The sequence below is a fragment of the Myotis davidii genome, unplaced genomic scaffold (assembly GCF_000327345.1).
Source record: "Myotis davidii unplaced genomic scaffold, ASM32734v1 scaffold8, whole genome shotgun sequence".
NCBI lineage: Eukaryota > Metazoa > Chordata > Mammalia > Chiroptera > Vespertilionidae > Myotis > Myotis davidii.
In genome coordinates this window covers 2,670,340-2,691,505 of record NW_006299520.1, presented here as the reverse complement: position 1 = coordinate 2,691,505, position 21,166 = coordinate 2,670,340, and the positions used below count along the sequence as shown (strand labels likewise).

Sequence of the window (21,166 nt, the reverse complement as noted above, 5' to 3'; positions counted from 1 at the left end):
CCCCCCCCCACCTAGTGTACGAATTTCGTGCACGGGGCCCCTAGTCATTACATAAGAAGGTACGTTCTTTTTTTTTTTTTTTTTAGTTTTATTCATTTCAAACGGGCCGGATCGGGCCCGCGGGTTGTAGTTTGCCCACGGCTGGACTAGAGTATTGTATCTAATATAATATATAAAATTAATTTTCACTTGGTATTGCTTTCACCCTCAGAGTTAAGGGGAAAAAATATCTCCTCTGTTTCAGTGAGATACAGTAGTTGTCATGTGTGGTCTTATACCTCTATGTGTGTTCTGAGAACAGAAAAACAAAATTCTCTCTGTATTTCAAATGGTTATTTTTTTTAAATAGTTACCTTTCCTCCTACACCTGCAGGAGGCAAGAGGGGGTTTTTCTTTCATCTTCACTGTGAGAACCACAAAGAGCTCCTGGAGGGAAAAGCAACAAAATTGCTAGGGGGCTGTGTATGAGGGGCTCCCTAGAGTTTCTATCAGACTTACCACACTCAGCCTCCTGCAATTCTCCAATGAAGTTCAGGTTTTCCTAGCCCGGTGCAGATTCCGGAGGGGATTTCTGCTCCAGGAAATTATAATTCTCAGCATCTGCCTAGCTGGCTCTCGAATTGTAGGGGCAATGGTTTACTCTGTGACCTCACTGCTCTGATGGGTTTTTATTAATTTTTCAGTTTGTTCAGCTTTTCACTGGTTAGGAAAGGACAGCCAGAAACCGGAAGTCCCCTCTGTTCTCTTTGTTTCCTTCATACCACCACCCCCTGCTTTTGCTTTTAAGGGGTTGAGGGGAGGGAGTTAAAATAAAGTGCTATAGTTTTAATTTTCAGCTTCTTCAGGTTACGTTTTACTGTACAAATAGCATGAGCTTTGAAACGAGGCAAATTGATTTTGGCTATCCACTTTGTCCATGATAAATTCTCTGATCTTCTTCAGATGACTTTTCTTTGATAATACTTTTATCAAAATGAGGATAATTATTCTCCACTTGTAGGGTTGCGTACAATTCTCTGTTCCCAAATATATGGATGTAAGTGCAAACACATCTTCATATGTTCAGACACATTAGATACCTACTTCATGTTACTTTTATTTTTTTTAGAGGACTTGGTCTTGGAACGCTCATCTAAACCCGTTGCTTGAAAGTTCGTAGGCTTGCCCGGCCAGCGTGGTTCAATGGGTGATTGTCGACCTATGAGCCAGGAGATCACGGTTTGATTCCCAGTCTGGGCACATGCCCTGGTTGCAGGCTCGATCCCCAGTGTGGGGCGTGCGGATCAATGATTCTCTCTTATCATTGATGTTTCTACCATTCTCTTCCTCTCCCTTCCTCTCTGAAATAAATAAAAATATATTTAAAAAATAAATAAAGTTCATAGGCTTACTAATCCATCTGTTTTCAGGGAAGTTTTATTACACAGTATGTGCTCGAAATACCCTGGGACATCCCTTTGCCTCCTTGAACTGATGTTTCCTAGGTCCCATGTCTTACCTTTTAGTTTATTTCTTCATTGGAGTAGAGCACCTTCTCAGACTCTCCCTGAAAAATGATACATAGCTGGTAAAACTTTTGAGGCCCTCTGTTTATAAATATTTTTATTCAGCCCTCAATCCAGACTGACAGTGGAAATGATTCCCCCAGCAGACTGAAGGCTCTGCCCCTTTGTTTTATAACTTCCTGGGAATTCGTTGTCGACTCATTCCTGTTCTGATCTCTGGTGATTTTTATTTGACCTCTGCTTTTAGGTTTCCATGGATTTGTAATATTTTATATCTTTTGGGTGTTTTCTCATTTATTGTGCTTTGCACATGTTGTGCCATTTGAATGTGGAAACTTCTTTTTTTTTAAATCAGTTCTGGAAATTCTCATGTATGTTTTAGGTAATTCCTTCACTGCGTTTAATTCTATTAGTCAGATGTTGGACTTTCTGATTAATCTCCTAATTGTCTTATCTTTAAAAAAATATTTTCTTCTTTAGTTTACAGCCCTCTCCTGTGTTTTATTAATTTTCTCATACCTCATTCACATTTTTCTCACAAAGCAGCCATTCTTATGAGTATATTTTTGTTTTATGTTCTTACCAAATTGGTATCATTTTGTATGTATGGATTTTTAACTTACATAAGTAATTTTGTTTTTTCTTTTCCTCTCACAACTGTGTTTTAAGATCCATCCACTTGTAATGTTTTCTTCTAACTTCTGTATAGCACTCAATAGGATACATCTAATTCATTTTATGTCTACTAATGAATACCCTATCTCTCATTCCCACAGATGCATAACCTCATTCCTGTTTCCTTAGAGACATTTTTGTAAGGATTTTTTTGGAATGTACACACAGAAGCTGGTTCTTAGGGCACACCTTTTGCTACTTCATACTGTAACATTTCTTTTTAGAAAAGTTGTACCCCCTACAGTCCCACTTGTTGTACCTATGGGTTCCTGCATCTCTACACACTCTATATGTAGTGTTATTCAACTTTCCAACTCTTGCAAATGCTGATAGATATGATGTGAAAACTTAATATTTTAATTTGCTTTTCTCTTACTACTTACGAGTTTGAAAAACCCTTCAGATGCTTGCCACCCTTTTGGCTTTCCTCTTCTGTGTATTGTTGCTTCATATCCTTCACACATATATTTCTCTTTGTTTTTCTGTGTGTTGTCTGTAGGAGATCCTTATGAAATCCTTACCAAATATGAAACCTTCGTTTCTTATCAATGTGATCACCTGGTGTGGCAGTGGTGAGGTCATTGGGAATGGGAGGGATGTGTGAATTATGCTGGGGCAGCCCACCTGGAAGGAGCCCTTTTGGAATGTCTATATGCGAGCAGATTGAGGAGGAGGGACGGGGGTGGGGGGATCGGGGGAGAATGGGTTGGGGAGACTGGAGGTGGTTGGGTGCAGTCACCCACAGGGCGATATTGCTGTTTACGCTGTACTAAGATTATCAACAATTTGGGTTTCTGGATACCAGGAATCGGTTGGGCCTCAGGAAACTCCTACACAGTATGTGGTTGGAATATCCTTGCATCTGGCCCTTCAGAGGCTCAGAGATTGTGATGTCACCCTGGGCTGCCGTTCTAGGCAGCGGGTAAATCCCACCACCAGGAGCGGAAGCCGGCCAGCCAGGATGGATATAGTCAGGGCTGTATCATATCCTCTCGGTGTCCACCACAGGGCCAGTTCACGAGACTTCCACATATTCTTTTAAATAGAAATGTAGCTATTGGTATTTATTCCTCTTTATATCACTTTTGCTACTACTGTGCAGTCTCGTGAAGGATTTTTCAAAATGTACACATAGTATTTATTTAGCTAATGGTTATTACACTAACATGATAACATATTTGTATAGGAAATTTTTCAGTATCCTGTTTGGCTATCATAACATTGGGATTGTCTTAAAAAATCTGAAGCATAAATCCTAAATATGTGCTCCATTATTTAAAAGAAACAGAAAAAAAATTTTACTTCCTTCATTTTAAAAATTTATATCATGGTATCATTAAAATAAAGGTTGCTAAGGCAATTGTTTAAACAAACTGTGCAGTAGTCTTTTATAGAAAAAAAAAGCGCAATTAGATAACAGAATTTCTGTTTGTGATTTTCTAACTGTTGTGGTTGAATCTATTCTTTATCTTTGGTACCCTCTTGTGGTTAGTGAAGGCATTGGTTTGGTCTGTTTTTCTTTTTAACAATTGTGTATAATTTAATATTTTTATCTGTGATATGCTTGTAGCTATAACTATTTGACAATTTTTATTATATATAATAACTTTAAGAGTAAAATTGGCACTTGGAATTTGTGCTGTAATGATTTCCTCTCCTTCCTCACTTCAGTGTGTGTGACGTCACCGTAGTTGCTAAGCTTAAGAGCTCAGGAATAGTATGATCACTGTGCTCAGCGTACTTTGGAAAATAGAGTGTAGACCCTACTACTTATCTTATACTTTTTCCAATTCTAATTAGGCTTGGGGACTAATTTGTCCTTTCTGATGATCTATATTTAAATATTTTATCATATACATACTTATCACACATTCATGCCAATATATGTCTTCATTTTTAATGATTACCTAGTTAAAATGCAGTCACCATTGATTTGCAGAAAATGTACCATTATAATATAGCATTTTATGAATCATTCCAAGACAATAAGAAGACGTGATAGGCTCTGGATGGTGTGTTTCAGTTAGTTGGAGCTTCATCCATACACCAAATGGTTGCTGGTTTTGATTTTTGGTTAGGCCACATACCCAGGTTGTGGGTTTGGTCCCTGGTGGGGGCATGTGTGGGAGGCAACCATTTCCTTTCCTCCCTTCTTCTCTTTAAAATCAATAAAATAAAAATACGAAGTCAGTGATTATTCACAGCATTTAGTAAAGATTCATGGGTTATTTCCCCCTTCTCTCTGTAGCACTAGTTTCAGAGAAAATTCTTAGCTTGATATCCACAAGTAAACAGAAACAAGAGGTAGCTGTGTGGTGTTAAATGGTTAAGTCCAAATAGACTTGGCTTACAGGAGCAGTAAATCATGACTTTTTAGGGGAGATGTGAGAAGCATGCTTTGTTTTCAGAAACATGCTTCCTTAGATTATAGTTGTCCTTCATGTGGCCTGCTCTGCAAACTCAACTCTTTAATTGTATGCTCCAGCTGAGTGAGTGTTTGTTGTCTATATCATTGGAACTGTTGAGTAGGTCTTTTTTGCTGGCCCAGTGGTGTGAAGGGCCAGGGTTTGAATAAGAGTCCAGGAAGTGCTTCTGGGAATAACTTTTGTATTGCCAGGAATTCTGATGTGTGAGCCCTGAATTAACATTTCCAAAAATGCCATCAAACACTGACTGAAAACAAAGATGCAAGTGTAGCCACCACAGCTGTGTTCTCTTCTTCAGCCAGTTTCTTCTTTTATGTACAGTGAGAAATTTTAAGCCCACATTGTAAGATGAAAGTGAGTCAGTTTTATGTACTATACCATGATGCAGCTGGTTGCCCCAAATGAGAATGTGCCATTGGGTTTGAGTTAACGCCGTTTCTGCAGAATATTCCCTTGTAACATGGATATTGACTTTTTTTCAGCAAATGGAATATCAATGAGGGACTATTGTGGCCAGTGCGATAAGAGGAAGACTTTCATCTTTTCATTAAGTATTTATTGAGCTCTCTCTGAGATATTTAATTTTAAGGAGGATGGAGTATATGTAAAGGTCTGTGCTGCAATGTAGAACATGAACACCGTAAGAAAGCCATGCATAAAGCTATATGAGCATTCACAACGGAAAGACAGTTGGTGGAGGGGACTTGTCAATGATGTCTATTTGAGCTGGATACTAAAAGTAGATATAACTCGAATGGGAGTTCAAAAGGGGCTAGTGAGAGAGACTTTTGGAGAAGTAGATTGGGCAGGAGAATGATAGGCATGAAACACCAGTTTAAGAGTAACATCATTGAGCAGAAGATACTATGCTCACCCAGGTGTCTGTCCCCTCAATGGAGAGGACACGCTTCTCCTGTCTGAGCCTTGGGCTTCCTCGCTTCCTTTCGGTTCTGCTCATTTTGGTATGTGAGTTCCTCAACAGACCTCTTTGGGATTTATTTTCAATTGTGTTTCTCTTAGTAGGACCACATGTTCTCTTTAGGTAATAAAAATCCTTGGAGGATTTAGACCCCACCACCCCCCCCTTGTTTACAGGTATAATGCTGTAAAGTACAAACCTATCAGTACTTCTTAAATGGTCTAAAAGGGATTTGAACTTCTATAGCAGAAGCCTACATGCTCTTTCCATTCAATGCTTTTCCCTCCATTCTTCCTTTTTTCCCCTCCTTGCCCCATCTGTCCATTCATCCACCCATTCATCCATTGTTTGTTTGTTTGTTTGTTTTTAAAAATCTTTATTGTTGAAAGTATTACATATGCCCCCTCCCTTTTTTTTTTTTTTTTTTTTTTGCTAGAAGAGGTTAATGAGGGTGGGTAGGGGACATCCATTGTTTTTAATTTACCTTTTTCAAATCCTTATGCAAATAATGAAGCAAAACATTATGCATAATAATTATGGAGATTGATTTTTTAAAATTTATTTTTCGCCCAGCTGGCGTGGCTCAGTGGTTGAGTGTTGACCTATCAACCAGGAGGTCACAGTTCGATTCCCGGTCAGGGCACATTCCTCTCTGAAATCAATAAAAAATATATTCTTAAAAATTTTATTTTTTAATTACAGTTGACACACAAGCGCATATTAGTTTAAGGTGTACAATATAGTAAAGGTGGTGAAAAATAACAGTGCACAAATCTCTGGATGGGAGAAATAGGAACCTGCATTTTGAATAGGCTTAAAAGATACCCGACTCTGATTAAAGTGGTTCAGAGGTTGTCCTTCCAGAAACACTGAAATAAAAGCAAAGAGTAGTACTACTCTGGCCCATGAAATTTGAGTGTGGTTACCTAGTATTTATTTCAGAGGGGTTCATGAATGGAGAAAACGTGCGTATTTACGGTTGGAGAAGATTGGATGCCCAGGCATGTCCTGTTTCTTTTAGGATTTTATTACATTTGCATTTCGATGGGAGCATGGGATAGAATGAAAGGTAAAGTTATCCTCCTTCCCCTCAAAAGGCCATCCTGGTTACAGCTACCTGTTCAAAACAAAAACATAAGTTTTAGGAGTGAGCGAAGGTTAGTTATTAGTTATGTTGAGTATGTGATACAGATGCTGCTAATCCCTTTGATTTGAATTTAAGCGGTCTGACTTAGTGATTTTATGCTTTTAAAAGTCTGTTTTCTTCCTTGTTAAGAATGAGTTGTTTGAAATATCAAGTATCTTTTTGTGGCTGGGAAATAATGATTTCTGGAAAAGGCTCTGTGCCAGTGGTCCTCTAAACTGGCTATATATTATCTCATCCGAGTCACTAAAAAGCCTAAAGGAGACATTTTCTTTATTTGAGAATCAATGTAGCCAGTCTGGCCCCTCCGTAAGAGATAGCTCCATGACCACCCCTAAGGGAATACGTATTCAAACGACTGTTTTATGTCCTTCTTTCTACCCTGCTTCATACAGTTTTGCACGTATTTGGAGTTCACTAATCCTTATTTTATTTGATGTTTGATGGGAGTGGTGGAAATTGTGGTGTTCTTGCCGCTCTAATTTGAATGTTTTGTTTTGTTTCGTTATTGTTATCCCCAGGACGGGAAGAAGAAGTTTGACAAGGAGAGTGAAAAATACTATTCTATTCTTGACAAACATTTAAATTTGTCTGCAAAGAAAAAGGAGTCTCATTTGCAAGAGGTAAGCTTTTCCAATAGAAAAAAAGGACATTCGCATTACATCATGTGAAGTCCAAATGTCCAAGGTAGCAGTGTCTCAGAATCTGCTATTCTTTAGTTAAAAAATGTAGATAGTTCAACTGAGCCTTTACTAATAACAGGCACTGTGCTGAACATTGTCCATGCCTTGTGACATTTAATATTAACCGTTCCAAATGAAAAAATAGTGTTTTCTTCAACAGTAAGAAAGAATGAAACAAAACTTTTTCATTTTCTTCTGTTGGGCATATTTTAATGGTAGAACCTACCAAATTCATGTTATAGCTTTTATGTTAAGTTGAAAATATCTGTTTTTAAGGCACTGCCTCCACATGGGAGTGGGGGAGGTAAATTCAATTATTTTACATCGGTTTTCTTAAAGAATAGGCAACAGAAATATTTTACTAATCTGTATGCATATAAGCAGTCCCATTATTCCTTCTTTCTGAAATATTTGTCCTTCTCATTGGTAGTGTTTTAACTATAATTAGTAAAATCTTGTAGTCTTTTTACTAAGTCATAGTGCAGTTCCAGTTCTGATGAGGTATGTGTGTGTTTTTTAATGGACTTTCTTGTCATTTTCATCCTAAGAACAACAACAAAAACTCTTGACACTCCCCCCGTGCTTTTCCCTGGATCTACCATGGTTGTCTCAGAGCTGCAAGATGGGAGTCAGGCAGTTGCACCCTGGACTCCACACCTTCACAGGGAACCATAGGAGACTGCCACGCGGAGTCTCCCATCTCTTCTCCCTCCTCTCTCTGTACTTGGGAGGTGTCACTGAACAGAACCGCTTCTGAACGCCTCATCCCGATCCAGAAAAGCCAACGAGCGCTTTTCCAATTCAACCTGGTCCTCTGCTCTCTGTGTTCTTTCTGCTATTTTTCTTACCTCCACATCCAGCCACGGGGCTGCTTGATGAGTCAGAGTATGATTAGAGTTCCCCCGCATCGAAAAGCCACAGGAGGGTTATTTTGCTTCTGGTTCCTGTTTTCTACACTTTCATGTTCTCATTGAGGGAATTGAATTTCTTCATTTCAATATATTTCATATTGGCAAGTTCTGTTATTTAAACATGAGTTCATTATCACCTATATTGTGTTACTAGCACCTGCTATTTAAAAAGGATAATTGAACATACAATTATGTGCCCATGGAAAGGTTTTGTAGCCAAATGAAATGGAGAAAAAAAAAAACCTGTCATTAAGAAAAATGAATATTTTAAATTTTCAATGGCATAGTTAATTTTATGAGGTATTATATTTACAATTTAATATTCCATTGACATGTCCCATACTACTTACTACTACTACTGCTTCTCCTCCACCCCCACCCCCCCTTCTTGACTCTTCTCTTTACTCCATGCTTTGGTTATGTTAACCTTTGATCTTGCCCAAATTATTCAAGTCTGGGCATACCTCAGGACCTTTGCACTTATTGTTTGTTCTACTTAGAAAGCTCTTATTAAGCCTACATCATTTCATCCTCACTTCCTTCCTCCCTTCCCTCCTTCCTTCCTCCTCCCCCTTCCTTCCTTCCTCTTTCCCCCTCCCTCCCTTCCTTCTTCCCTTCCTTCCTTCCTTCCTTCCTTCCTTCCCCCCCTGACTCTGGCAACCACCAATCTGTTCTCTTATCTATGAACTTTTATTTACTTATTTTCTTGGGGTTCCACATATAAGAGAGATCATATGGTATTTCTCTTTTTTTTTTTTGTCTGATTTTTCATTTAGCATTATGCCCTCAAGGTCCATCCAGGTTGTCAAAATAGAAAGATTTTATTTACTTATTTTGGCTGACCAGTGTTCACTATTTAGTTAGTTAGTTAGTTAGTTAGTTAGTTATTCATGCATCTGTGGACATTTAGGTTGTTTCCATATTTTGGCTATTGTAAATAACTCCTCAATTACCATGGGGCTGCATACATTTTTTTTAGTTAGAGTTTTGGTTTTCTTCAGATAAATGCCAAAAGTGAAATTGCTGAATCATAATGTAGTTCTGTTTTTTTATTTTATTTTTTTTAGTAACCTCCATAATGTTTTTCATAGAGACTGCACCAATTTAGATTTTTACCAACATTTGTTACCACTTGTCTTCTTTATTACGGCAATTCTAACAGGTGTGAGGTAATATCTCATTGTGGTTTTGATTTTTATTTGCATTTCCCCGATGATTAATGATGTTGAGCATCTTTTCATATCTCTGTATGTCTTTTTATTTTCTTTTTGGTAAAAATGTTTATTCAGATCATCTATTTTTTTAATAGGATTGTTTTTTCCTCTTGAGTTGCATGAGTTCTTTATATGTTTTTGATATTAGCCCCTTATCATATATATGATTTTGCAAATATTTTCTTCTATTTAGTACATTGCTTTTCCTTTGCTGTGTAGAGGCTTTGTAAAAAAATATTTTTATTGAATTTTAGAGACAGAGGAAGGGAGAGGGAGAAAGAAACATCGATGTGAGAGTGGAACATTTGTTGGCTGCTTCCTGCATGCGTCCTACCTGGAATCGAGCCTGTGACACAGGGCATACACCCTGACCAGAACTGAACCCGCCGCCTCTTGGTGCAGCTGAGCCACACTGGCCAGGGCTGTGCAAAGCTTTTCAGTTTGATGTCGTCCCGCTTATTTGTTTTTGCTTTTGTTGCCTTTGCTTTTGGTTTGAGATTCAAAAAATCATCACCAAGATGTCTGTCAAGGAGCTTATCACCTATGTTTTTCTTCTAAGCATTTATGATTGTAGGTCTTATGTTCAAGTCTTTGATCCATTTGAGCTAATTTTTGGAATGGTATAAGATAGTGATCGAGTTTCATTCTTCTGCGTCTGGCTGTCCAGTTTTCCCAGCACCATTTGTTGATGACACTGTTCTTTCCCCATTGTATATTCTTGGTTTCTTTTTCATAAATCTATTGACATTTATGCATGGGTTTATTTCTGGGCTCTGTTCTGTTCCATTCATCTGTTTGTCTGTTTTTATGCCAATACCATACTGTTTTATTAAATATAGCATTGTAATATAGTTTGAAAACTGGGAGCACGATATCGTTAGCTCTGTTCTTTCTCGATGTTGCTTTGACTATCTGGGATATTTTGTGCTTCCATACAAACTTAATATTATATTCACCTGTTCCATATTTCTTAAATGCTCACATTTCTCTAAACATTGCACTAGAGTAAACCTAAGAGCACGCACACACTCACGCACTCACACACTTCTTTTCCAGGAGGCACAGCCCACAACACAACACAGTTGTGCCATCGCGGCTCCTTGGAGCACATAATGTAGACAAGGAAAAATGTGGCTTGGGTTTTTTGTTTGCACTACGCTTCCAGGAATCAAGTTCTCTCATCGGGAGATGCTGCCACACGTGTATTTAGTTTTGTAACATGGTATTAAAAGACATCTGTTCCTGTCCTTCTGTCAGCACCAGACTTGTTAAGCTGCTCTCAGAAAGACCCCTCTGTACCTTCTCTCTGACTCCTCAGGGAAATCGGTGGCTGCCCATTTCCAGGACGGAACTAGGGATCAGCTTGTGTTGATAAAGCTCCAAGACCACCTTTCAGGTGGATCATTGGAATAACAGAATTGGAAACAGACTTGTCAATATAATAGACTTTACAGCACACAACAAGTAGTAATATTTAATATGTGAGCAGTTAATGTCTTCCTCAGCATAAAATAAGAGGAAGAGATTATAAAGGGAATGTGGAAAGATCAGAATGCATAAAATCATGTTATAAGACATTGAGTCAAATTAAAAGGCAGAGTATCAGGGAATTTATATAGCATTTGACATAGGATTACCATCACTCATACACAAGATGTTTTTGCAAATCAGTGTAAAAAAGGCAGTCTTCAGTTGAAAAAATGGGTTCAAAATATTAGTGGTTATTTCATTAAAGAAGAAATGTAAGCCATAGTAACATGGTTCAGTTTCAATGTTACATATTAAAATACAACGCAGATTAACAATAGCAGCAGGATGTAAGTTTAATTTATTAAAATATATCCACTGTTAGTGATGATATGGGAAAACGAGCACACTTTTGCTTCTCTGGTAGAAACAAAATTATTCAATTATTCTTGAGGTAAATTTGATGACATATGTCAACAAATTTGAAATGTGAAAGATTGTTGAAATGATTTCTGTTGATAGGAATTTACCCAAGAGAAATAGTCAAAATGAGCATAAAAATAAATTGTGGTGTTGATGTAAGATTACTCTTGCAATGCAAAAATTTAGAAATATCTGAAATGGCACAAAAGAATGATGGGTGCCTAGCTGTAGTGTGGCTCAGTTGGCTGGGCATCTTCCTATGCACCAAAAGGTTGCTGGTTCGATTCCTCGTTAGTACACATACCTGGGTTGTGGGTTCAATCCCCAGTCTGGGAGTGTGTGGAAGGCAACCAATCAATGTTTCTCTCCCACATCAATGTTTCTTTCTCACTTCCTCTCTGTAAGCATGCCCTTGGGTGAGGGTTAAAAAAAAAAAGAAAAAGAATAATGATTCTTATAATCTTTACATTTCTCTGTTATAGTAATGAGTAATGAATAAACTTATAATAATGAATCTGTAATACTTTTATAATTAGGAGAAAAGAAATCCTTTGAGAAACCCAGAAATTGGCTTTTCACATATCTCTAAGTGTGCTTTGAGTAGAGTCCTCTTATCCCTGCCTCCTAAAGAAAGGGAATCCCTTAGTTTCTACCCTTATTCCTCTATTCATATCCTTAAGTTTGTGTCCCCGGCATCTCTTCCATTTCCGTACTGTCTTTATAACACCCCGATAAGCATCTCAGGGCGTGATTTCGTCATGCTGACCAACTGCCCGCTGCTCGGGCCTTTACCTCTTCTCACTAATACACTGAAATCTCACATATCACCATTTTCTCAAATTTGTTCCTGCTTCTCATGTCTTTAATTCTGTAATGCTGGTGTTTCTCATACCAAAATTATTTTTGACTTTTTCCCCCTCCCTTCTCACACCCTCGTCCTTGTTTCTCACATCCTTCAGCTTCTCTTTCTTACTGAGGTATACCTAACATCTTCACCCCTACTAAATAAGAGGCCTCCACAGTCACAGGCACCCAGCCGCACCATTGAATCAGTGTATTCTCTACTGTCCTCATGATAATCTCCCTGGAATTCTTTTTGATCAACCAAAACATAACTTTTCTGTACTCTTTTCCCTCACTCATATTCTTCTTCTTTTATCTCCGCTTACTCTAAACTCCCCATTCTTCAGTCCAGCTTAAATCATTTTTCCTCTGGGAATGAGGGTGTGTATGTGTGTGTGTGTGTGTGTGTGTGTTTCTCTATTTTGAATCAGATCGCTTATTGTAAGTGGGGAGTAATTTAGGTTTCTGCAGAACTGTACGGTTTTCTTATGTAATTAACTTGGTTTCTTACTAGGATGACTTTACTGTCCCCTTTTGCCTTGTAAACAATAGTTTATACCTGTTGTTTGGGCATAATTATTACTGGTGCTCCCTTTCAGTTTAAAAAGTTTGGACAGTAAATTATATGGTTACCCTATTTATCCAGTACTGAATGCAAAGCAACAGCTGCCAGTGGGTTTATAAGCAACTGTCTGCTAGTGAATAACACACCGTATGAGCTTAAGTACAAACGGGATTCATCCCAAGTAAAGAATGTCTTTCAAAAAAATCCTGTACTGAAGAGAAATCAAGCTGTTATATTCTCTAAGCACTGTACATTCTAGATGACCTTTCAAAGCAGGCTTGGCAAATGCATCTAGATGCGAGGTGATGGGAATTTAAGCAGGTTTGGAATTCATCTAGATTGGAGGTGATGGGAAATATCTATAATTGGCAGGTGGCAAGAGTCATCTTTCCTCTTTTATCCTTCTTGGTGCCCCCACACCCCTTTGATGAGATGGACTTGTGCAAGGCAAGTGAGTTTCTGAGGAAATGACTTAACACCCCCAGATTTCATGCTTTGCTAGGACTCATGGCTGTGGTTTATTACAGTGAAAAGATATGAAGAAAACTCAGCAAAGGATGCCTAGGGTGAAGTCTGGGGTAAAACCAGGCATGAGCTTCCGCGAGTCCTTTCCCAGTAGAGACATACAGGACACACTTAATTCCACTGGTAATAAGTCGTGAAGAAAACATGGGAAATGTTGTCTCTTAGAAACTCAATATAGACCGAGTACCCGTGGTTTTTTACTGGGAGGTGGTCACATAGGCACCTTCTGCTTGTCATGGACCCAAATTCCAGAGTCCCAGAAGAAATGCAGGTGTTTAAAGTAAACCATATTGCTTGCACAAATTGTTTTGACTTAGTGAACTACGCTTATCAATTAGGGTGGTGGGAACTCTCCCAACATCAACATTCCCAGATGCAGCCAAGGGCCAGCCTGCGAGCAGGCCTTCCAGGGCAGCCTCCGCGCCTGCTGTGCGCTTTGCTTCTCAGCCTTGTTGACCAGAAATAATCACATACGTCGTAAAGGTGGCTGGACATTCTAGTTTGTTCCCAGGCGCCAGTCAACACAGTCAATGCCGATGTCTTTTCAAGTAGATAGTAAGACCTTCAGAAGTAACTTGTGGAATAGAATGCTGTCGCTGTGACTAAAAATATGCTTCTGGCCCTGCCAGCAGTGGTGTCCTGGGACTCTCTCTTGGAGAGCCGACTTTCTCATCTCTTTCTAACTCCCTCATTCACTGATGTTGGGTTTGTGGTTTGGAACTGGCTGTTTGAGGAATATTTACACCACAGAAACCAGCCAGTACTGCAAATCCGGCTTCCCCCCGTGAGAGCCAGCTGCTACACATTTATTAACATACCACTAAGTCTACCTCCTTACCCTTCCTTCTATAAATAGTGTGCTCTTGTAAGCTGTGGTAAGAAAATGCCTGATTTGTGTAGAATGCTGATTGCCTTTGTGTTGATGTGTGTATCTTTTCTTGTTTAGAAATTATCTTTGGAAGCTTCTGGCTCACATTTCCTACCTGATTTATATGTTCTTTTTGTATATTGGTTTAGAAAGTTGGAACGCTCAACTTTAAGAAACTCCCTATTGAGCTGCTTATAATACTGGGTTATTTTTAATTATATGAATAAATGCATAGTGTATATAATTATTTTTAAAGGCATTTCAAGTGAAATTTTAAGATGCTATGATGTCCAAGCCGGTAAACCTAATTTTATCTTTTTTTTAAAGCTTCTCTTTGTGAAATTGTCATTCTAAAATAGCTCCAAAGTTATATTCTATTCCCAAATAGTTGTTGGCAGATACTTTGTATTCCAGAGAGCACCCCCTCCCCCTTTTTTTTCATCTGCTTTTAGTAATCTCAGCTGGCAGCAGGGCGTATATAACTGGGCATGAAAAGTAAAATCATGACTCTCTCTTTTTTTTATTGATTTTTTTAGAGAGGGGGAGAGAGGAGAGAAAGAGAGAGAAAGAAACATCAATGGGAGAGAGAGACATCATTGGTTGCCTCCCATACTCTCCCTGACCAGGGTTTGAACCAACTTGGGTATGTCCCCTGACCGGGAATCAAACCCATGACCTTCCATTGCATGGAAGGATGCTCCAATTGACCGATTCACACAGGCCAGGGCTTGCCTCTCTGTTAAATAAAAATCACTTTAAAAATGGCATATGAGGGTGGTAGTGGGCATAGAAGAGGGGAGAGAGGTGACATAAAAAAATAAAATGAAATTATCTCAATAACCATTTTCTTACACTTTATCAATCAAACCTTACTGTGTTCATGAAGAATAAATGTGCATGTCATTGATGGAGTATGAATCACTGGGTTAGAACCATGGAAATTTTTTGTCTCTGCTATCAGTATTATCTTTCTAAGGGATTACCTAATGATGTGGCTTGCTGCTTAATATTCTCAGATAATTTGTCCTCAGTTAAATCCCAATTTGCTATGCATTGTTCAACATCTTTGACAGTGTGATGCTAATCTTACTTCTCCTTCCTTCCCTCCACTTATGTACTCTGTTGGCAAACCCTGGCAAACTCGTTCATGGGTCTTTACTTTTTTATGGGAGTGGCTCTTTTTTTTTTTTAAATCTTTGACTACTCACTGCCAATTGTTCATCTTAAAATTCAACTCAAACCACTACCATTTTCTCCCAGAACTTAAAGCTCTTTTTTTTTATGATCCTGTAGATTTTCAAATACTTTTATATACCTCTCTGCATTATTTTAAAAAAATGAGCTGCCTGTTGTATGCTTACTCTGTTGTTGTTCCCCCCTCCCCCCACCTCCCTCACATACTATAGTTCTTACGGACAAGGGCTGTGTTTTCCTAGTCTCTGTATTCCCAGGACATGGTAATAATTGCTATATTAAAACTGTTGGCGGGACTTAATTTTTAATAAAGATTTCAGAATGGAACAGGATTTGAGCTCCTCTCTAATACAGAACCATTAATAATGACTCCATGTGTCATGGTTTGCCTTTTTGCACTCTTTAGGCAGATTCACAAATTGACCGAGAACATCAAAACTTCTACGAAGCATCGCTAGAATATGTCTTTAAAATTCAAGAAGTTCAAGAAAAAAAGAAGTTTGAATTTGTCGAACCGGTAAGTTTTAATTTCCCTATAAAATAGGAAGTCCAGTATATCCTGTGGGAAAATATTGCCGTGTTTTTCTGTTGAAAATTATGATTTTTAAAAATAAAAAAGGAGACGGGAATGTGGGAGGAGCAAATAGGTGGGCACTTTTAGGGCAGAAAAGCTATTGTATGAAACTGTGATGGTGGACACATGTCATTACAAATTTGTGAAAACCCATAGAATGTACACCACAGACTGAATCCCTATAATGTAAACTATAGATTTTATTAATAATGATGTGTCAGTACTGGATTGTCATTTGTAACAAGTTTTCCTCACTAATGCGAGATGTTAATGACAGGGAAACTGTTTGAAAAGGGCTAAAGGAGTATACGGGGACTCTAATTTCTGCTCAATGTTTCAATAAATTGAAAACTGTTCTAAAATAACCCACTGACTTGAAAAAATTAAGGATAGATGGGTGTGTATGACATATACCTTACAAATACACCTCCCCACTAAAGTGCCCCGTGCGCAAATGCTTTAGGTGAGGGGAGAAGGCATGGGCCACATTTCTTCCTTGGTTCCCGTGCACCGCCTTGCAAGGCTGGGACTTGTCTGACTTTCCAATGAAGTCATTATTTGGCTAAGTCAGTGTGAAAAATACTGGATTCCCTAATGTAAACCGCATTACAGAAATGAACAGGTGGCTGGTCTTTATAAACTTACTTCATTTTCTTCCCAAGTAATACCCTAATACGGTGATGGCGAACCTATGACACGCGTGTCAGAGTGACACGCGAACTCATTTTTTTGGTTGATTTTTCTTTTTAAATGGCACTTAAATATATAAAGTAAATATCAAAAATATAAGTCTTTGTTTTACTATGGTTGCAAATATCAAAAAATTTCTATATGTGACACGGCACCAGAGTTAAGTAGGGTTTTTCAAAATGCTGACACACCGAGCTCAAAAGGTTCGCCATCACTGCCTTAATATGTTACGATATTGGCTAAGTGGGCATACTCAGGAGGTATCATCTGGGATGAATAAAGGTAAGTTCTACAGTCAAGATTGCCTTCCATTAATAGATAATGCTTAGTTCCCATGAGATGAGAGGACAGTGATAATGAAATATATTCAGTAATCAAATATATGACATAAGCCATACTTTTCTTCCTATGTCAGTCATTCTGTGGGGAAAAAAATGTATTTGTAATCAGAAAACACATTCTTCCTATTTTAGAGGAAGTGATAAGGAAATGGGAAGGAAAAGCACACTTCAAAATATATTTGCCAAATGTATTTCCCGAAGGAAACCCTAAAGATGATGGGAAACCGAGACAGTGGAGGCTGGGCAGTGTCCAGTCCCTGTGTGGCTCAGCACCCCGCTTCCCTCCCCTCCGTCAGCTGGAGCCACCCCACTTCCCGCTGTAAACTGGGCCCTGGACAAGTCTATAGGGCCAACCGCTCAGCTAAAGGGATTTAGGGAACTAGAAGCCACACGCAGGCTCCGGGAATTAACTTTTACCTCTTGTTTGAGATAGCAGCCTTAAGCTCAAGTTCTGATTGCCAAACAGCTTAGTCCTTAAACCCCTTGGAATGACTTGGTAACCCCTGTTTAGTAGATGCTTTGAGGATCTGATTCAACTTTTCTCCGACGGCCTTCTGAAGCTCATCTGAGGTTCATGGTAGCTGATCAGCCTCGCAGCCCCTAGGCTGGGTAGATAACCAGTACTTAGCATTGCTACTCCCTTCTCATGGACTAAGTTCTGCCTCCAGTCCTACCAGGGTTTTGAAGGCCCCTCTACTCGCTAGAAGGCTTCCTCCTGGGGGATGGCCTCTTGACAGTAAACTGCTGGAGTACCCCCTTCGTTCTGACACTTTTCCTTCATACTCCTTCCTTTCCCGTTCCCATTGCCTTCGCATCTGTGCTCCTGTGCTGCGCGGCTCCTCCTCACCTGGAATGACCCCTGTACACCTGCAGTCCTCCCTCTCCATCCGGACCCCTCTCTCCCGCTTCTGAGGGGCACGCAGGGAGCCCATTTTCCCACCAGAGCTTCTGTTCATGGCCCATCCTGTCTGGGAACCGGGAGCTAGACCATTCTGCCCTGTGACATCAGGTCTCCAAGGGGAAGGCTGTAAAATCGTGTGCTCACAGGTGGCAGAAGGAATGGGAAGAATTTGTGAACTGCTGCCATCATACACGTAGAGTGGAAACTGTCCACCTGTTGAAACGAGTTTTCTTCCTTCTCTCTGCCGTTTCCCAAACGGGGACGGCCTAAAGCCTTCTGTAATGCATGCCTTTCCTGTGACAGCACAGTCACAATCGATGTTTAAATCTGTCTTTCTTCCAAAATATTTTCTTGGCTGCTGTGTTTTTCCTATTAGAATGTCTGGCCAAACCAAACAGTACTGTCAGTTTAGTCTCGTTTTCATTTCTAGCTGCAAAGTCTCTTCCGTGGGGTTTGACTTCATTTCCATTTCAATAATGAGAAGAATAGGATTGGGAGCAATGAAACATGGGCATTTGCTCTTTAGGTTGTGCATTTACAGATTAATTTGGAGGAAAAGAGTTTTTAAAATTTCAAAAACAAAGCTCCCAGGAGCGACAGACATGAAAACACATGAGGATACTTCAATATCTTTGCAGTTTTTGCTCTGCAGAAATCCAATTCCTGTTGCATCACTGTTCACATTGCACAAATCTAGCAGTCTATTCCAGTTAGCCCAGATTTATTTATCAAGGACTAGAGGAAAGCAAAATACCCCTGGGATGTGTCTTATCTCAGAGATTGTAAGGTAACAAGTAGATGATGTAAATACTCCTGGTGATAGGCATTAAGTAACTCCCTTTATGATGAGCATATGAGATTTTACACTGTTTCAATTAATATCAAGACCCCACTACTTGTGATAAAACTTCAGCAGAACATATAGGTGGTATCAGAAATAAATATTCATACAGGGTCATTATTTCAAGGAAAAGCTCGGGGAAAATGCCCAAACATAGAAAAAAGGGGACATTTACGTATTTTAAAACAATGAATTACATCTGCAGGTTTGAAAGTTAAATCGTTTTGTGTTCTTTTTCAATATGATTGATAGCTTTCATATAGAAAATTTAATTTAAAGGTAAATCGAAGTGAGCCAATTAGACAATGTCATTTTTTAAAAAGCTCTGTAGGACTAAAGGTTAAATTTCGATCCTGCTGCTGAAAACCTAAGAGCATTCATCGTATAAAAATGAAACAACAAATCTCTCTTTAGGTCATATACCTTAAAATAAAACCTGTGCTGGCCCTTTTATTTAGTTCTAGTTCCTGTTATTAAAACGTCTGCAATTTACAGTAGTAGTTAGACAGTTAATAGAATTTTGGAAAAGTAAGAAGAATACATTTTATCTGTTTGGCTGACTCATCCCCTTGAACTTCATTCCAGAAATCCATCGTGGGAAGGCTTGGTCCGAACGTAGCTTCAGCTGGGCCTTAATTACCTTGTTGCCTGCATTGCCTTCTTTCCTATTGATCCAAAGAGATAAGCTGACTGTATGGCTCAGTGCTTCTGTCCCTTTCCCACAGAAGGTTCTGTCCGGCCACTTCATCTGAATGTCATCCCTTTGAATGTGTAGAACTCCAATGGTTCTTCACTGCTGAGGCAGGGTTATTATAGAGCCACGACTTTAGAGTTTTAGCTCTTGAAATTGAATTGAATCAGTTACATCTCTGTCTATTCATTTGTTCTTCCGTCCTTCTTTCATCATCCTGCTTTACACGCTGTGAGCCCAGGCCACAGCTGACCATCCTCTTTCTACCCTTCGCCCTCTTTTCTCTTCACATTCCTCATTTATTTGGTTAGGTTTTGATACCCCCTCATTTCTTCTCAATAACCTCCTCTGAATATATATGTGTTAGAGTTAAAATACTTCATAGTCGTTTTGAGGCTATCCTTTAAGATATTTCCCTCTAAGTTTCCTCCAAGTAAGGAACAGCAGAGGCTCCAGGCTTAAAAGGCCTGGCACTTGTGAGAATGGATGCCTCCTTGCCCTGCCCTACTGTCCCAATCTTCTCAGGAGTTTCAGTGGGCAAATGTAGAGGAATACATACGATTTTTATTTCTTCTAGAGCATGCCGGTGCTATGCATTTGGGAAGTGTTTATTTTTATTTTATTTTACAACAGTATTGGGATGTAATTCACATAGCATGCATACATTGTGCCCATTTTTAGTTCATGTTGATCGATGGTGTGAAGTAGGCATTCAATTTCAGTCTTTTACATTTGTCTATCCAGTGGTCCAAGAATCACTGATTGAAAAGAGTATTCTTGATTCATTTTATTGTCTTGGTACCCGTGTTGAAAATAAGTTCACCATAGATATGTGGGTTTATTTCTAGACTCTCTTCCAATTCTCTTTCATTGTTTATAGGACTGTCATTGAGCTAGTATCGCACAGTTGGTTACTATTGCATTGCATTAAGTTCGGAAATAAACTACTTTTTTCATCTTTTCAACATTAGTTTGACTGATTTAGGTTTGTTGCTATTCCATATGAATTTTAGACTCAGCTTATCCATTATTATAAAGAAGTCAGCTGGGCTTCTGACAGAGATTTCATTACATCTGCACATCCATTTGGGGAGTATTGCCATCTTAACAATATTGTCTTCCCATCCATGAACATGAAATATTTTCCTTTTATATAGACCTTCTTTAAGACCTTTCAACAGCATTTTGTACTTTGCAAATTATAAATTTTGTACTTCTTTTTAAAGAATTTATTCCTAAGTATTTTATTCTTTTTGAAGCTATTGTGAATGGGATTGTTTTTAAATTGCATTTTCAGGTTATTCATTGCAAGTGTATACAAATATAGTTGATTTTTGTATCCTGCAACTTCACTGAACTTATTAATTCTAGTATATAATAAGTGTGTGTGTGTGTGTGTGTGTGTGTGTGTGTGTGTATTAGTGGATTTGTTGGGCTTTTCGGTGATTAATTTCTTAGGGGATAAGGAATGAATCACATCAGTATAAGAGCTTTTACATCCCACTTATTCTGCTCAGTTTGGGCAACAGTCATCTGGAATTCCTGCATCAGTTGCTTTGGAGTCCTCCCTTCCCAACCCCTTTTCTTACTTTTCTCTGCCATTCACAGTATCACTGGCAACTCTGAGCCCTTAAGGCCTGAAACCTGATGATTAATGGACTGGGAAATTTTGAATATTCATTCTTTGCTGAGTTGTAAAGGGTTTTTCTAAATGATTACTTATCTATGTAATGCAGTATCAATTTCCACATTTGGTCAGGTTGCTG

General features: G+C 38.8%; 1 protein-coding gene across 1 annotated transcript in view; it reads left to right on the top strand.

Moving 5' to 3' along the window:
* The window catches only part of ARHGAP42 (Rho GTPase activating protein 42), a 208,959-nt gene that overhangs the window by 123,250 nt on the left and 64,543 nt on the right, over positions 1-21,166 (top strand). Inside the window, exons 4-5 of the mRNA XM_006775261.2 lie at positions 7,191-7,292; positions 15,769-15,879. Of these exons, the coding sequence (XP_006775324.1) occupies positions 7,191-7,292; positions 15,769-15,879 (213 nt within the window). The remainder of the gene's footprint in view (positions 1-7,190; positions 7,293-15,768; positions 15,880-21,166) is intronic.